This window comes from Heloderma suspectum, chromosome 2, assembly GCF_057233095.1.
Source record: "Heloderma suspectum isolate Gila_16-S chromosome 2, 16-S_ref, whole genome shotgun sequence".
NCBI lineage: Eukaryota > Metazoa > Chordata > Lepidosauria > Squamata > Helodermatidae > Heloderma > Heloderma suspectum.
Window position 1 is genome coordinate 137,650,848 of NC_139459.1, and position 18,123 is coordinate 137,668,970.

General features: G+C 46.9%; 1 protein-coding gene across 1 annotated transcript; it reads left to right on the forward strand.

Annotated features, from left to right (window-relative positions):
- Positions 1-208: 208 nt before the first annotated feature.
- On the forward strand, positions 209-17,932 carry TRMT10B (tRNA methyltransferase 10B). The gene is made up of 9 exons (XM_084834929.1): positions 209-346; positions 2,290-2,494; positions 5,924-6,032; positions 6,608-6,732; positions 7,699-7,851; positions 10,391-10,469; positions 14,499-14,566; positions 15,921-16,044; positions 17,208-17,932. The coding sequence occupies exons 2-9, from the start codon at positions 2,309-2,311 to the stop codon at positions 17,312-17,314; spliced, it is 951 nt and encodes a 316-aa protein (XP_084691055.1). The 5' UTR covers positions 209-346; positions 2,290-2,308; the 3' UTR covers positions 17,315-17,932.
- Positions 17,933-18,123: the final 191 nt, after the last annotated feature.

The following is an 18,123-nucleotide window of genomic DNA, read 5'->3' on the forward strand; positions in this document are numbered from 1 at the left end:
TTCTGGAATTCTCTTGCTTTCTCCATGATGCAGCGAATGTTGGCGATTTGATCTCTAATAATACGATTAAAAGCAAGCAAACCCACTAATCGCGCTCTCACCTAAATATCTCCCCAACTTTTGAATTGGAGGCATTCGCGATATAAACTACAATTCCCAGACTGCAACTGGCTCGTTCGTGTCAATGACGTTAGAGGAAGTGTCTCTCGGTGATGCCCCGATCTGTGAAACAACGTGCTCGTGTGGATTTAACTCTCTAATTGTTTAAACCGGAGTGTCTCTAAAGAATCCTGTTAGTAAGAAAGCGTTGGCTGTTGGATATCTTGTTATTCGGACTCAAAGGGAGGTGAGTAACAAAAGTTCAGTCTTTACAATAATTAATGAACATTAAACACTAGCAAAACCTCTTTAATTGCATCTTTATGAGAGTTAGCTCAGCTGTAGCCCAGATTAAAGCAGGGTAAGGGCGCAATCCTATAGATTGCACCCGCCTCAAACGGAAGCCTCCGTTAATTTGATTTTTAAGGGTACAATCCTATGCATGATTTAGACAGAAGAAAAAGCCCTACAGGATGTTTTCCTGTCCAAACATGCATAGGATAGCGCCCTAAGTCAGTCTTTTGCTCAGCCAAACACTGGTCTTGTTGCTATGGAGCTGCATAAGCCATCCTAGCTGTTTAGGGCCAGTTAATGTAAAAACAGCCTCTTTGAAGATGCTATATGGCTGGAGTGGGGGGCAGGATCGTGTGCCCCTAACCTCCATGTGTACAAATGTATATGCAGATGGTCCTCTCCCTAAGTGGGAAGTCACACACAAAAAGGGATCCCTGTTTATACCGAAAAAGGTGCAATTGTCTGCACAGGGGTTCCTTTAAGACATCCCCCACACACACAAATGTGAGGGGGGGCAGGATCACATCTGCTGACTGCACCCCCTAACAGCCACATGCTTGGCAGTAGTGTAAAGCAGAGGTGTTGAACCTCAAGCCTGTGGGTCAGTTCTGGCCCTCCTGGCATCCCAATCCAGCCCTCTGGGGTTCCCCAGAAAACCATGTCCCCTTCCCCTGGCTCCGCCCTTTTTGCCCTGACTGGTGATCATTTGGTCATTTCCTCCCCCCCCCCCCCCCCGCTTTCTAAAAGGTTGAAATGCCTCTCCTAAGGCTTAGTTACTGGCAGAAAGAACTTTAAGCTAAAGTAGGCTGGTATTTTGGCCCTCTTGCCTTTGGGCCCACCCACCACGGGAATGCAGCCCCTGAGAGCTTCTCTGAAATTGAATGTGGCCCTGGGGCTGAAAGAGCTTCTGCACCCCTGATGCGAAGGGGCTGTGTGCTCCATGCAAGGTGGAATCCCCCTCACGCGAAGGGACCCTATGCATGGACGTTGGTGCGCACTTATAACCCTTGCAACCTAAAAAAAGACATGGCACACAAGGAAAAAGAGATGGGGAGGGAAGAGGAAAAAATGATGGATTTTCAGCAGGTGTGGCGGACTGGCTCTGCTTACCTTCTCATCTCTGTGGGGAGGTGTAGTCCAACTGAAACAGGCCCTGATACTCCCTGTGCCTGCTTCTGCCTCCCTCACTCCCATTAATAGGATCTCAGATAGCATTGCCGGGGAAACCCTCTCATGAATTCTCTGACAGCTGCTTGGGGAATAAGCAAGACCGAGCTTAATGGATCAGTGCTCTGATTATCAGAGTAAGCCAGTCTCATATTCTCAAATGTTGTGAAGATCCCTGAGTTGACTTAGTATTTAAGAACACCTGTTGCCTTGTCCAGCACTTTTCATGCTTACAGCTGCCAAATGCTGCAATGCATATCATACATGTCTTATGTTAAATACAACCATGTGTAGATGTACATTTTATATCTCATCCCTCGATCTGCAGGGCCCGCTCTCTCCCTTTGCCAGCTCTCAAGGCAACTCTGCACATTGGGTCGCATCCGGTGTTAGTCTAACTTAAGTCCCATTAAGTAGGACTTACATGGCGTGCAACCCATTCTGATGGCTGTAGCAGACACACACAGCGTGGGCAATGATGCAGAGCCCTCTGAGGGGGCCTTCTCTGATCTAGGGCTGTGTAGGGCACTGGCCAGCTTGGAAACGTGAGACCCTGGAGACCAGCAGTACCAGGACAGAGGCGCCAGTTGTCCGGCTCAATATCAGCCTGTGTCTAATATCCAGCCGGCAGCAGTCTTGACCGGAGGGCCAGTTCTGCCCTATCAAATTAGAATATGTGGCTCAGCATTTGACGCCTTCGTCTCTGCCCTTCCCCTCCCTGCAAATTAGCCTGCACGGGCGTAGAGGAATGATGACCTGCCCGGAGAATGAAGTGGAGAGAAGGACCTGTGGAACCCAGCATGAGCAGCAGGAGAGGCATGGCGTCGCTTGCCCAGACGGGGAGAACCTCTGGGACCCCTTTGGCCTTCTGCAGATTGACGTGGGCGGTGCAAGCGCCAGGGACCAGTTTCCAGGGAATGAGAGTTGGTGTTCGGTATGTACAGTGTGAAACGTGTTCCTGCCTTTGGGAAGTGAGTGAAGAATGCTATGCAGCCGCAGCCGTCCCTGCGGATAGCGGTTCTTGGCGGCACAAATCCGGCCACATGGTTTTGACTCTCAGCATTGTTGGTTAGCAAATGTTTGACGGTAAAATCATCCCTGTTTTGATAAAGAATTTTGGCGGGACATTTGGCAGCAAGGGGGCAGGGGATGTGGCCCCCAGGGGGGCCAGGGGGAGGCAATATGACCCCCCACAACCCCGAGAAGTTGCCCACCCCCTGCTGTACAGCCTGACGTTTCAGTCTGCTGCTTGAATCACAGCCAGTCTCATCTTCCCAGTGACTTTCTTCACATTGTTTATCTCCATACTGTCATGTGACTTACTGAAGAATGATAGAAAAATATCCGGGGGTTTATGGCAAATCTAGGACTTAAAGTTTGTCATGTCCAGGCGAGAAGCAAGCAGGGGATCGGCCAGAGGGAGAATGTCTGAAACAAAAACCGTTCATGATCCTTCTCAATGTAGGGCTTTAAAAAAAATTCTGCCAAATTAGGCTGCAATCCTATATCTACTTTTCTGGGAGTACTGAACTCAGTGAAACTTACTTGCATGTTGAACATCTGAGCGTTTCTCAGCCTTTTCCAGATTTCTCTAGCTTTTGCCAATGGTGTGTTTTCCTACATGATTCCTCTTCCGTAAATCTCCAAAGATTCTAATTTTCCTACCTCAATCAACCCAAGTTTTTTTTTAAAGCATAGACTGATTTCCCCCTAAAGAGAACTCAATAGCTCTGCAATAGCATTGGTTCTAACTTGGGCGCAATCCTATACCTGGGAGTAAGTCTTGTTGAACTCAGTGGTGCTTACTTCTGAGTACACACATGTAGGACTGCACTGTTAACATCTTTCCTCAGTCCATCTTTGCAAAAGATGTGTCAGTGCCACCTGGATGTGTAGCTATAAATATGCTTGCAGGTAATAAATGGATTAATAATAAGGCATAACATTCTTTTTACAGAAAAAGGAGAGAAATGTAAACTTTGGAGGGTGAAAATTTCAGAGGGAATATATAGTTCCATCATTTTGTGGTTACACACATTTAATTTTACTGTTCTGTTGTTAGTAGTAGTAGTATTTTCTTGCAGATGGCAAGCAAAGAATTGAAGGCAACTTGCAAGCACTCATATTTCATGGAAGATAAGGCTGTCAATGGCTACTAGCCATGATGGCTATATATTACCTCCAGTATCAGAAGCACTATGCCTCTGTTTACCAGTTGCTGGGGAACATGAGCGGGAAGGTGCTATTGCGCTCATGTCTTACCTGTCGACTTCCCACAGGCATCTGTTTGGCCGCTGTGTGAACAGGATGCTGAACTAGATAGGCTTTTGGTCCGATCCAGCAGGGCTCTTCTTGCATTTTTATCTTCGTTTTAGTGTTTATCACGTGCCTTTGATTAAGAATGTTTTCGTTCCACTTGGAGTAACAAATCTCAGCCAGCTCTGCTTTCCTGTCTTCTAGATGAGCTGTAAATGTGTATTTTAGGTATTTGTTTAAACAGGGCAAGGGCACTCCCAGAACAGTTTGGCCGGGGAAGAAAGGGTGTGTACATGCAGGTTGCTGGTTTGTATTTTAGAGTGCAATGTGCACCCTATCGAAATGAATGATGAAACACTCACTTGATATCCTGATGCTGGATTGTGTCCTTGCAGCAAGTTTCCTAGTGTAAATGCAACTCACTGTGTGCACACTGTGTAGGAGCCCTCATTTTTTGGAAAAGAAAGCTTGCCGGGAGACTCCTGGAAAGGACCCCTCTCCTGCACTTTGGGGCCAATGGAGAGGGATTTGGGTGAGGGAACTTAATTTCCCAACATCCAATGTGGTGTAGTGGTTGGTGTGTTGGACTGGGTCTCGGGAGATCCAGGTTCTAGTCCCCACTTGGCCGTGAAGCTCACTGGGTGACTTTGGCCCAGTCACTGACTCTCAGCCTAACCTACCTCACAGGGTTGTTGTGAGGATAAAATGGAGAGGAGGAGGACTATGCTATGTGAACCACCTTGGGTTGCAAGAGGAAAAAGGGTGGGATATAAATGCAATAATAAATAAAAATCCTGCTCTGGTACCAGGCTCCAAGGCACCTGTGCTCTTTGCCACTGCAGCAGCAGCTTAGATCAGAGGTTGATGGTGGACGGGCCCTCTTTCAAGTGACTGTCTAGCTGAGTCCAGGCCAAGGAGCTTCAGCTGGAAGGACTTGGGCATCGTCCTCCTTGCTGTGCCTTTGGTTCCCTCCGAAATCCAGTCTGCCACCATTTCCTTCACCAAATGGATGCTGCTGGCGCCAGCACAAAGGGGCGATGTTACAAGGGCTGAAACGTCCCAGTGACAGTGCAGGGGCTGGAAATCCCTGCCCGCCCCATTCTCCATATGAATTCCATTGCCAGTGGTCCTTAGTGTGAGATCTACACCTCTAAAAACAAATAGCAAAATTGCATTCATGTGTTTAGTCTTTCTATTCAGCTACCCTAGAAGTGTACCAAAAAAGGCACTTGCTGGTGCGGCCCTCTACATGTGTCTACTAAGAGGTAAGCCCCATTGAGTTCAAAGGGGCTTACTCCAAGGAGAGTGTGTATAGGATTGCAGCCTCAATGGGCAAGGACAGTAAGCATTAGAATGCCATTTACCTGAGAGTAAGGAGGCTCTTGATCTAGCTAAGAAGCTCTGATATCAACCCTAAACAGTAACACCCAGATCCTAAATGGCAGTAGGGAAAGCCTGGCCAGTGTGTGTTCTGTTGTTGCACGGTGGTGGTGAGGAGGGGGGCAAGACCCTGAGCTGGGGCCTCTCTGCTTTGCACTTCTACTCCTTGCCCAAGCACAGATCAAGGAAAGAAGTTCGAGCTCAGCTTGAGCAAGAACGGAAGCTGCAAAGAATCTTGCTCCCCCGCTTGTCTCTGTCCAAGGCCAAGGAAACTTTCAAGGCCAGCAAGAGAGTAGCCAGTCGCACAGCTCTAGTCAGAGCTGCCCCTAGTGCCTCCAACCAACATTTTGGGCAACTTCGGGGGGCATCTTGCTCTGGGAATTCTTTTCCCATTAGAAAAGGTGCCCCCCTCCATGCAGATGGGGATGGAACAATGGGACTCAAAAGGGTGGGTGTTGAACGCCCCCCACTTCTGCATGTGTCCGTTTCAGTCACGAACTTCGGCGGTGGGAGGCAGAATCGTGCACATTCTTGCAGTGCCTCAGTCATCCCCCCAAACGCCTAATAACGAGTTGTGTGGATGGCTGCAGAATGCTTCCCGCTTGCCGTCCCCATGAGTACTTTATTTATTTATTTATTATTTTATTTTATTTATTTATTTCATTTCTATACTCCCCAATAGTGGAAGCTCTCTGTACTTTAGACATTTCTTTTTCTTTATACTTAGAGAAATGTTTTAAGGAAACAGAGGCACTGGGAGAAGATAGTTTCGGCAAAGAAGAGCAAAAGAAAACGTGAGAGAGAACGGCGTAAAGCTAAGCATTCAGAACAGAAAGGTACAAAGTTAAATTGTCTCTCTCTCCATCTCCTTAGTTTGCAGGGCCGACCCAAGACATTTTGCTACTTGAGGCAGAACAGTAAATATGCAGGGAAACAATCCCATGGGCTTCAGGAGATCAGCCTCCCCCAAGCTGGTGCCCTCCAGATGTGTTTACAACTCCCATCACCCCAGCAAGCATGAGCAGTGGCTGGGGATGATGGAAGCTTTAGTCAAACACATCTGAAGGGTAGCAGGTTGGGGGAGGCTGCATTAGACAGTCTCCCTGTGCAGAGAGATCTTAACCTGTGAGCATCTCTGAAGAAGCAGTCCTCCGCGTGCCTGTTAATGGGGCACATCGAGGACCATGCCATGTGCAACCGCCACCTCTGCGCATTTAATTTGACTTAGCTGTGAGTGGGTTCAGTACACTTAAACGGGACATAGCAGCCTCAGTTGCCCGAAATGGTCTTGTGGGCATCCAAAACATTCACATTATCAGACATTCAGATAAGCGGAGCACATTTATGATTCTTGCGTGCTGCTCCCTGTTCTCTCTCTCTCCTCTGCCTCCTACGTTTGCCTGTGTTTCAGGTGCTGCTCCCCAGCTCAGCAAACGAGATTTAAAAGTGATGGCAAAGGAGCGGCTCCTGGTGGCCAAGGAAACAGGCCCTCGGCTGTGTATCGATTTGAGTATGACCAGTCACATGACAAAGAAGGTAGTGGCAATATGTCCCCCCCCCCCGCCTCCGTTTAAAATGACTGACTGGTTTTCCAGGATTGGGTATTGTGGGTCTCTGCTGTTCTGTTGAACAGCACCTACTGAGTGCCTAACAGCCCTCTTCTAAGAGAACCCGAGTGAGTTCAGCAACAGCCCTTGCTGCCTCTGTTCCTGGATGGTGCAGCTTAGGGCTGCGGGTGAAGGGACGGAATGTCTGCCTTCTTCCTCATGTTAACAACAACAGCGACCTGTCTGCGCTTTCAAAACTGGTATGTCGAGCTGGAATCTTTCCCTGACATGCTTGTTTTGTATATTCAGGAAGGTTTCTTTTGAGGCATGCAAATGTTCCTGTCGCCCCTGTACTCTGAAGTCGACCGGTCCAGCAAGAATTCACTTGTTGCTGACATTGTTTGGCCCTGAGTACTGTGGCTTGAACGACAAGGGAGCTCAACTCCAAGGCTTGTTTTGGCAAGTCCTGGCCTCTACTTGGCCGTTGCCGTGGCCTCTTCCTGACGTCAGTTCTTTGGCCTACCTAACTATGTCGCCATTGCACGTTTTGGCCCTTCTTTTCTGGAGGGATGCAGCAATTGGCCAGTTCTAACACTCAGTTGGGGAAGGATTTGTGCATTTCGCCTCTTGGAGTGGATGAGAAGTTGTATGGAGATGGCTTTGCGTATTGCCCACCAGAAGGCAACGGTGGAGGGGAGTTCTCTGTATGAAATTTGAGGACAGTGTTGCCAGGGGGCACAAACTCATTTTGATGCATCTGTTTTACCAGTCAGGCTGGTGTGAGGCAGTTTCTAGCTGAGGGTGAGCACTTTGTTGAGCTCATCAGTGCCCATTGCTGCCATGAATATGGAGGGGCTGCGCCAGGGCTTTATATTTTGGGAGGGACCTGGGTCAGAGAGGGCTAGCACTGGAAGTCCGCCATTTCTAAGCAGCTTTTTGTTTCTTTTCGCGGAAGGAAATAAGCCGTCTTGCCACTCAGATAAGGCGACTGTATGGGTCAAACAAGAAAGCTCAGAATCCCTTTTGGCTCTACCTCACTGGATTTGCGAAAAACAGCCCAATATATGATGCCTGCCTAAAGATGAATGATGGATTTACCAGCTATCTTGTAAGTAAATCTCCCCCCCCCACACCCCCAGGCGGCTGACCTCTTCTCATGGTAGTTATAAATGTAAGACATGGCTGGCCAGACTGTGCCATAGCATCATAGAATAGTAGGGTTGGAAGGGGCCTACAAGGCCATCGAGTCCAACCCCCTGCTCAGTACAGGAATCCAAGTCAGAGCAACCCTGACAGATGGATGTCCAGCCCCATCTTGAATGCCTCCGGTGTGGGAGAGCCCACAAGTAGCATAGGCCAGCTTCCCCCAGCCTGGAGCTTTCGAGATGTGTGTGTGTGTGGACTACAACTCCCATCATCCTTGGTGAGCAGGTCAAGGTGCTTGGGTGATGGGAATTGTAGTCTGACGCACCTGGAGGGCCACAGCTTGGGGAAAGCTAGCACAGGTGGCGTGAGTTTGTCATGCAGGGAAGGGGCGGGAGGGCCAATGGGCCTGGTTATCATGCCTGACCCTAATCCCTATTGCTCCCACCTCCCTCTCCTGGGCCGCACTGCTGCCCGCTCTCCAGCTCAGTAGACAGAACAGTCCCAAGGCTCCAGTGGGACGAGGGGGCCCAATGAGGAACGGGTGAAGGGCTGGTGTGTTCTTTGCTTGGAGAAGAGGCAATATGTCCACCATCTTCAAATGTTCAAAGGGGTGCTGCGTAAATGACAGAGCAAATTCTTTCTCTGTTGCTCCAGACGAGAGGGCCCAAGCCAACAGGCTCCTTTTACAAGAAAGGGGATTTCAGCTATATGTTAGGAAGAACATCCTGATGCTGTGAACTGTTCTTTAGTGGAACAGATGGCCCCAGATGTTTGGGGGCTCTCCTTCATTGGAGGTTTTTAAGCAGAGGCTGGACGGCCACCAATCTGGGTGCTGTGGCAGTAGATTTCCTGCACTCGTGGCGGGTTTGGTCAAATGACCTTTGAGGCCCCTTCCAGTTCTAAGACTATGTACTAAAGACAGCCAGTGTGGTGTAGTGGCTAGAGTGTTGGACTGGCAGTCGGGAGATCAGGTTCTAGTTCCCACTTGGCCATGGAAGGTCACTGGGTGACTTTGGGCCACTCACAGCTCTCAGCCCAACCTACCTCATGGGGTTGTTGTTATGAGGCTAAAATGGAGAGAAGGAGGATTATGTACACCGCCTTGGGTTCCTTAAGGAGGAAAAATAGCAGGATATAAATGTAATAAATAAATAAGTAAATGAATAAATAAATAAGGAAGCGGCTTCCCCAACCTGGTGCCCTCTAGATGTTTTGGAGCACAACTCCTAAGAGTCCTGACGGTTGCCTGTGCTTACTGGGGCTGATGGGAGTTGAAAGTCCAAAACGTTTGGAGGGCACCAGGTTGCGGAAGGCTGTACTAAAGTATGCGCTAAATAGTACCATCCCATACTTTGGACGTGACTTGTTGTGGCACACTTGCTAGAAAAAAAAGGGTGATCACCGTTGGTTTAAGAAACAAGACATATCATAAAAGCAGTATGCTGCTTAAGCTCTGCCATAGGAAACTGAAATTATTATAAGAACGCCCTTGCTAGGTCAACCCACAGTCTATTCAGGCCAGCATCATGTTTCCAGTGGTGGTCAGCCAAATGCCACTGGAAGCTCACAAGCAGGATGTGAAAATGGGGCCCATCTCTTGTTTGTTGCCAGTACCTGGTACTCAGGGTTATACTGCTTCTTACTTGAAGGCTCTATTTTAGGTATCAAACCTAATAAGTATTGACAGATGTTTCCTATTGTCTAGTGCTTAAAAAAGAAAAAAGGATCCCACACTTTTCCAGACAGTTGATTTCCCTTCCATGGCGTTCAGTGCAATCTTAATTCCACCAGCTCTGTTCCCCGTAAATAAGCTTACCATGTGGTGACAACTGCCATGAGTAGTGATTTAAAGTAGCCCTCACAGAACAGCTGGGTGTAAAACTTCCTCAACCATGAGCCTCAAGGCAGAGTGCGGGGAGAAGGCTTTGGTGGGAAGAACTATGATTTCAGGTGGGGAGGGAGGAAAAAACATTCACTGAATTTGCAGTTGTTATTCCTGTAAATGCACTAACTTCTTAAAATTGCTTAAGTTTTAAGCTGAGGATAAATGCTGATTTATTTGAGTGACATCCAATGTTGTGCGAGCGGATTTCTGCTCGCACAATGGGGTGTACCCTCCCCAATGCTGCCCAGATCTGCTCTGGGACGTCCTCCCACCCCTCGGAAGCAGATTTCAGGGGTGGGATGTGCAGGGCTGCAGAAGGGAGAGGGAATTTGTTCTGCCAGCAGTGTCCACTGGATACAACCCTTTTGCAGGATATGTATTTGCTTGTTCGATTAGGAGAGTATTTATTTAGCAGGCCTTGGGAAAGTAAATATTCTTGAGCAGGAAGTGATCTTTCGCTTCAAAAAGTGTCTGCCAACTCCTGAATACAAATGGTGGTAGGTTAGTATCTGTTCCAATGTGCCTCCTTTCTGGGATGTACGCTCAATCTTGCCCAGATGCCCCTTGCCAAAGAACGTCTAAAAATCCCATATACACATGTTGCATTATTTTTCAGATGGATTTTACTCCAGAAAGCTACCTTGACCTGTTTCCTTTAGAAATTATTGTTTACCTCACTCCAGACTCTGAGAATGGTATGTTGCAGCTTTGGTGCTAAAGATTGCTGTTAAAGTATTTGCTTATTTTGAATGAATAATAATTGTCATAGGGATTAGAAACTATTGTTTACCTCACTCCAGACTCTGAGAATGGTATGTTGCAGCTTTGGTGCTAAAGATTGCTGTTAAAGTATTTGCTTATTTTGAATGAATAATAATTGTCATAGGGATTTAAAACAGGACGGTGGACCCTGAAGGTAGATCTCCAGATGTTTTGCACTTCAACTCCCAGCATTCGTGATCATTGGCCATGCTGGCAGGTGCTTCTGGGAGTTGAAGTCCAAAACATCTGGAGAATCTACCTTCTGCCCACTTGTGATTTAGAGCATACCTTTTTGAAGTATGCTTCAAGTCATCTTGGCCAAAATTGTCCCTAACCAACATAGTTTTTGCTTATCTTATGCTCTGCTCTTGAACATTTGTACGCAGATATCTGGCTTCGGCGTTATTGCAACATCCCCTTGAACCACTGACATCATGCCATGTTTTGTGACATTGAGCTAGATAAGCAATCTATGCATCCCGTCTTAAGTAGCAAGTCATTAGATGCAGCCTTTAGCGAGGGGAAAAATGTGCAGAGGAGTGGTATTCTCAGCATCACAGACCAAGCCTCTGTATTTTCTGATACAGTCCCCCCTGCCCTAAATATTGTGACTGGGATCCAGAGACCAGGTATATGGATATGTGAGATAAATGCTCAGAGTGAAAGCTTTGCTTGCTGGTTTTGATGCAGCGGTTCTCATTACTGAAGAGGCAGTCTAACGACAACCCAAAGTACAGGCTGAATCGTGGGTTGTCATTGAATCGTGGGTTGTCGTTACGTGCGAACGTGTAACTAAATCTGTCTCATATCAGACTTGGGGTCTAAAAACAGTTGGAGTAATGAGGCTGCACACAAGAGCTCTTCTATTCTTACATTGTTTTATTGATTACATCACTTGCATAGAGAGAATTTGCACTTCAAATCACTGATATCAGGCATCTTATAAATAGCATTTGGTCCCTGTCCAATCATACTCAGCATTCGCTACAATGGGAGGCCAAGCCCAGTCCATGAGACATTGCTCCAGAGATGATGGGGTCTCAAGGTGCGCACCTGCCGGATGTTATGAGAACTCCGAACTGGGCTGATCTTAAGCCCACTTTCATATCCATCAGTCTGCAGTCACCCCACGGCCCTTTCTCCACTGTCCTGGCTACCTCTCACACACATGCACGTCCTTTGCATTCTGGCCTGTAGCTACAACCCATAGTACATAAAGAACTGCACCAACCAGCAACAACAAGATGAGTGGAAAACTGTAATGTGAAAAAAAAACTTTTAATACGATGTACCTCACGACCAGTTTGACTGTTGACCCTCATCTGTTAATCCACAGTCGCTGCCGTCTCTCGCTGAAGTTTGACCACTGACTCACAAGCCAAAAGACGGTCTTATTGCTGAGGGAGAAATGCTGTGGGGTGAGCTGCCCACGGCCCTACTTGTTATTCCACAGGATGCGACAAGGGCTACTTCGAGCCATTGTTCTACATGACGCTGTAACCGCTGACACAGCAATCGTTGATCTTAGACTGTGAGGGCCTCTTTGCCCAGTTTTCAGACGTACTTATGGTGTGGCTTCTGAGAGCCCTAATACTCTATAGTTCATGGCCTTGCTGGAACCCATCATCATTCATACTGCAGGAACCCATTCACCTAAAACCTAATATGAACTATGGATACATAAATACTCGTACATACCTGATAACATATAAAATCACATGTAACAGACAAAATGCAATGCCTAGTCTCACAAACACTTCACTGTGGTTCAGCTAAGGGTTATCAACCACAAACAACCCAGAGTTCACAACCAAACAACAAATCATGAGTTCTCTTCCTGGGTTGTTCATGGTTAGCAACCCATAGTTAAACAATGCAGGGATCGAGCGTAATGACAACCCGTGATTTAACAACAACCCAGGATTCAGTGACAACTCTGGGTTGTCGTTACGTGCAAACCAGGCCTGTATGTTTGGTTTGCAAACAATGGTGTTACTTCAGCAATAGGAAGTGCTGCAAGAAAACCAGCTTTTACTTTGTGCATGGCTATCTCTCACACACATGCACGTCCTTTGCATTCTGGCCTGTAGCTACAACCCATAGTATATAAAGAACTGCACCAACCAGCAACAACAAGATGAGTGGAAAACTGTAATGCGAAAAAAAAGTTTTAATACGATGTAGACACTAGTTTGTCCTGATGAGTTTTGAAACCAGAATGCCCTTCTTCAAGGAGTATGCTAAAATGACAGTGTAAAAAGTGTCTATAACTAGTATCATTCCTTCTACTTCCAATGTTCGGGCTATGAGTGCCATTGCTTATGTAGCCAAAATGGCATCACCACTCACGCAGAAGGTATCAGCAGTCTTGGTGGAACCCTGAGGTTTGTAGGAGGACAACAAATCTTGAGGGGAAAAACCCTAACATGGTGGTGCAGGAATCTCCAAAAACAGCTCGGTGAGGACTGAGCAAGCTCAGTTGATGTGGAATGCTGGCTGATTGGGGAATAAAGGGGAAAATGGATGGGGAAGGGGGAATGGAATGGCGCGGCTGGAGACCTGAACAGGGAGATCGCCATGTTGCCACAGTTTGTTGCAGGTCCCACTTATGTAATAAGAAACACAATGATCATTTTTTAATTTCATCAATACATGCTGTACACACACACATGCATGCATGCGCATACACATACATACATGGATAAGGGATTCGTGTGGAATTCGTTTTAGTCCAAGCAGGGCATTGATTAACACTGGATAGGATCCAATGTTAGTCCTATGTAAAGGAGACCAATTGAAATGAATAGGGCTTAAGTTAGTTCATTTTAACAGGTCTACTCTACGTCGGAGTAATATTGGATACCATTGTTGATAGTAATGGTTGTTTCAGTCTTTCAGGTATTCAGGTAAATGGTCATATTTTCCGAGTTTGCTGTACAGCTAAGGGCGCAATCCTATGGCTGCTAGTCAGCGGCTAGACGGCCATACGATAGGTCAGTTCCTGGGAACCGACCTTGGAGCCCGCGCTTTGAGGTCAGTTCCTGGAGAACCAATCTTTGCCCCTCCCACACTGCCTCATGGGCAGTGCAGAATGCCCCCATACTCTGCGCTTGGAAGAGGAGCACGGAGCAGCGAAAACGGGGAACTTCTGGGGGCAGGTGGGGGCGGAAATGCTAGTACAACACATTCAATGTGTCATCTGGCCGCCACTTCCCCTGCTCTGACTTCCCGCTGCTAGACGGCTGAAATCAGCTGTCTAGCCGCAAATGCAAGGCGGCTGAAGTGCGGAGGGGACGATCCCCTCTGCGCTTCTCCTGCCCTGCATTGGACAGGCGGCCGCCTCCATGTTCAGAGGCGGCTGCCTATCCCAGTAGGATTGCGCCCTCCGAGGATTACGATGCAACTACGTATTACTCAATGAAACTGCCAGCAAAAAGAGCATCCCGGTGTTGAGCTCTTCCACTTTCCCCCCTCCATAACATTTAGTGTTACCTTCTCCTGCACCCCAAATGTTGATATTGTCATTGTATTTCCCTCTCCGTGTTATTGGCTGCTGCTGGGGAGAGGAGGTTGGGCAGGGAAACACACAATGTGATGTCAGAATACAAGATTAGTTGCCCTATGCGTTACAGAGGGCGGAAATTCGATGCGAGGATACTACTTTCAGCGGCAGCTCCGTGTTGTTCATAATATGTAGTTTTCCCCACTTCTAACAGAAATAAAGGCAAACCTCTAAACTGGAAATGTGGAGCGTTTCCACTTCTGCAGAAGATACCCATCTTCGGCAGAAAACTACGTACGCGTACATCTCAAGTTTCTGGATCATGTTATGAGGGTACGCCAGCCTTGTGTGTTTGGAACTGAAGATTTTTGTGTCTCCATGTTGCTGTTGCCATTTTGATGTTGGTCTGTGAGTGTGTGATGGGCTGGTTTTACATATGACCACATCCTTTGAATTCTAGCTCTCGAGGAAGTGGATCCACAAAAAGTGCTTGTCCTTGGAGGATTGGTGGATGAAAGCATCCAAAAGGCAAGTGTGTGTTGCACATATTGCAGTTATATTTTTACAGAAATCTCTGGATATTGTCAACCTTAACACTAGTCAAGCTGCAGTTTATACCAGTGCCCCAATACCATTTTCCTAGAGTGCCTTGTACTGGATGCTTCGGAAAGGTCAAGCATAGCTGGCTAAGGAATGCTGGGAGTTGTAGGACTTCCTTCTGTCTAAACGTGCATAGGATTGAGCCCTTAATAGTTGTGTAGGAGTGGAAGGTTCTGCAGATGTGGTTCATCTGGTCTTCACAGGACAACCTGCCTCTGCCAGAATTCCTTTTTCTACACAAGAGTTAAAATGGCCGTCACCAACCTGGGGCCATCCAGATGTGTTGGGAGTTGTAGTCCATAGTCCCCAGCCAGGGAGGAGGATGGCTGGGGATGCTGGGAATTGTAGTCCAACACATTTGGAAGGCGCCTGGTTGGGGTGGGGTGGGTGAAAGGTACAGGAGTCCTACTCCCCCCCCCCCACCACCACCATGTGTGGGTTCATCCTCTCAGCATGGACTAGCCATAATACTTTTTAAACATTTAATTACGGTCACAGACGAGCCACGAAGAGTACAAAATATGAATCAAGCTGACAAGTACAAGCATGCATAGAATAACAAGTTCAGATCAAAACTGGGTTCAGTGACTGTATCTATTAGTATCAGCTAATACGAAGACGAGTTGTAATAAGATTTAACCATCTGATTCCTAATAGTACATGCCCAGGCACAGAATTTTGCCACCTTAAAAGTAAGTTCCTTAGCAGAGTCTGAGAGAAGAAGAGCAGAGCACAACTTATCAGATCTGCCTGGGAATTTTGTTACAATCGGGGCAGTATAATGGGAGCGAATGTCCTTGTAATATAAACAGTATAGCCATAATAGTGAATTGGAACCTCCAGGTTTGGAGGCTCCGGGTACCATAGACTGTGTAGAAACGCAAGGAAGCAGACAAGCACATCCAGCTGGTCACTGCTGGAGATGGCATTCTGGACTAAATGAACCCTTGGTATGATCCAGAAAGGTGCTTCTTTTGTTTGGCCCTCCTTTGCCTCTGGTTGCTCTAGCGGTAGGTGAAATGATATACTTTTACATGAAGCACTTGCTCAGAGTCACTGTTCTGACCGCTGCAACGTCTGGCAAGAAACCAGAGGATCACCCAGGCAGTCAAATGGAGCGAGTGGGTGGCAGTGCTGGGAGAGAGCTGGAAGTAAGCTCTCTGTAGAATGACTGTACCAGCTATCGATTCTGATAGCTTTGGACTGTTCAGGGGCTCTGTCCTGGGCTCTTGTGACCATTTGTGTCTTTTTCTTTTCTGATCTATACGATTTGCACTTGTAGAGACTCACCTTTCAAAGAGCCCAGGAAAAACAGCTGCAGACAGCACGACTGCCCATCCAAGAGTACATGGTAAAGAATGTCAATGCAAAGAACTACCACTCGACGACATTAGCAATCAACCAAGGTGAGGCTCTTCTGCCACTTGGTGGATGCTCCTTGGAGTATGCCTTGTAGGCAATGTGCCCCCATCGGTTTTCCAGCGCAACCAGCAGCTGCTGCTTCACGTGGTGGGCTATCATGAAAAAGCATTGCAGGAGTGATATGCTGGGAGCTCTCCCCTGTTTGAGCCGCATCGCCATCATGAATTGGTCCAATCTAAATCCCAGCCGTGGTCTTCAAGGTTGCATAATGCAGAACTATCTTGTGTATAATGAGGGAGTTGGTGGATGGAGGAGCTAAAATGAAGTAGACTTTCCCATTGTGTTAGTGGAGCAGAAGCAAGTTGTCTGACACGGCCCGTCATCTTGGCCCATTCTCCACAGTGCTGTGTGCACCCGTCGCAAACAAGGGGCATAATTCAGCCAAAGTTTAGCAGGTTCAGGTCCCATTGTCATTTCTAGGACCACATTAAGTACGTACCTAACACTGCTGTTGAAATGAATGGGTCTTAAAGATGTTTAAATTTGTCTGGATCTTGCCCAAGCTTTCCCCCGCAGCAAGGTCAATACCACTTGCGAATGTTTCAGATTAAGCTGCTGTGACGATTTTGCACAGCTGGTTTGTGCACATCTATGTTTTGGATTTGGAGCACTGTGTGAGAGGGCAAGAACATCACATTTCTGCCTCTGATATGTTCGTGGGAATGTGGCTCCTCTTAAAGTCTTCATATAACATGCAGTTCAATAGATCTGTGACCCCTGTGGTGGAGCTGTCCTGTGAGACTTGTGAAATAGGCCAAGGTCATTAATCCATGGAACTCTTTGTCTTGAGATTGTAGGGAAGCTTAGGGCAGCCTCCCTCAACCTAGTGCCCTCCCAGATGTTTTGGACGACAACTCCCAGTATGCATGTCTATTGCCCATGCCGGCAGGGGCTGATGGGAGTTGAAGTCCAGAACATCTGGAGGACACCAGGCCAGGGAAGGCTGGCCTGGAATATAAAAGGGTTCTTGAAAGGATTTGTCCATTTCATGGCACATTAGCTAGAAATAACAGATCTTGGCGAACTCTCCTTTAATAGTCTAAATCTCTGCTAGAAACTTGGATGGATTCTGTACATGCCACAGTTGTATCTCATCCTTCTTCCAAGTTCCAGTAATCTCTGTAATAATCAAATATCGTTCTCTTAGTGTTTGATGCCTTATCAACATTCTATGAAACCAAGAGCTGGGAAGAAGCCCTTAAAGCTGCAGTTTCTCCGGGAAAAGGATATGTCCTTCGAGAGACAACACTGTGACAAAAGGAACCTGCATGCAAGTGTGGAAAAAGGTGGTAGCGGGTGGGGTGGAGCGTTAATGACTGTCTTCAATAACCTATAACTACTGAACTGATCTCCACTTCTGTCTGTCATACCTTCTTGGAAAAGACTGGGACCAATCAACTGCTTGTTCTTGGTGGATCTGTGTTAGGAGAGAGGGTTAAAATATTATTTGACTTCTTTCATATGAACTAAAAAGCTGCCAAGGGCAAGATCTTCCTTTCTCTGTGTAACAGAACATTTGTTCTGAGATTTATTTTTTTTAGCTGAGAGGCATCTAATACTTTTATTTAATAAACCAGTGTCCCATCACAGGCTAATGGATGGGTTGGCCTCGGGCTCTGGAGCTGACTAGACGGCCTTCCAACTTTGTGATTGTGACCATATTGTGAGTGAGGTTATTGCTTACTGTGGTGTGATTATGTTTTGTTGTAAGTTACAAAGCCACTCATTAACAACAGCAGGTGGTCTTTGTGCTTGATGGGACAGAGCAGGCTGTGCAGTAAAACACAACTTAACGAAAGAGTCTTGCATTAAGATATGTATTTGTTTTATTTATTATTGCTACATTTTTAAAAATTTATTATCACTACATTTAGCTCCTGCCTTTTTTCTTCTTTCATGGAGCCCAAGGCAGCTTACATGGTCCTCCTCCTCCTCTCCATTTTATCCGTACACCAACCCTGTAAGGTAGGTTAGACTAAAAGTCAGTGACTGGCCCAAAGTCAACCAGTGGCTCTCTGATGTGTTCAAATGAGATGTCAGCCTTCTCTCAAATTGCATCTTTA

Coding starts and splice junctions, on each gene's coding strand:
- TRMT10B (XM_084834929.1), top strand. CDS start 2,309: ATGATGACCTGCCCGGAGAATGAAGTGGAGAGAAGGACCTGTGGAACC. Junction 6,733..7,698: donor CCAGTCACATGACAAAGAAG/GTAGTGGCAATA, acceptor TTTTCGCGGAAG/GAAATAAGCCGTCTTGCCAC. Junction 16,045..17,207: donor GACATTAGCAATCAACCAAG/GTGAGGCTCTTC, acceptor TCGTTCTCTTAG/TGTTTGATGCCTTATCAACA.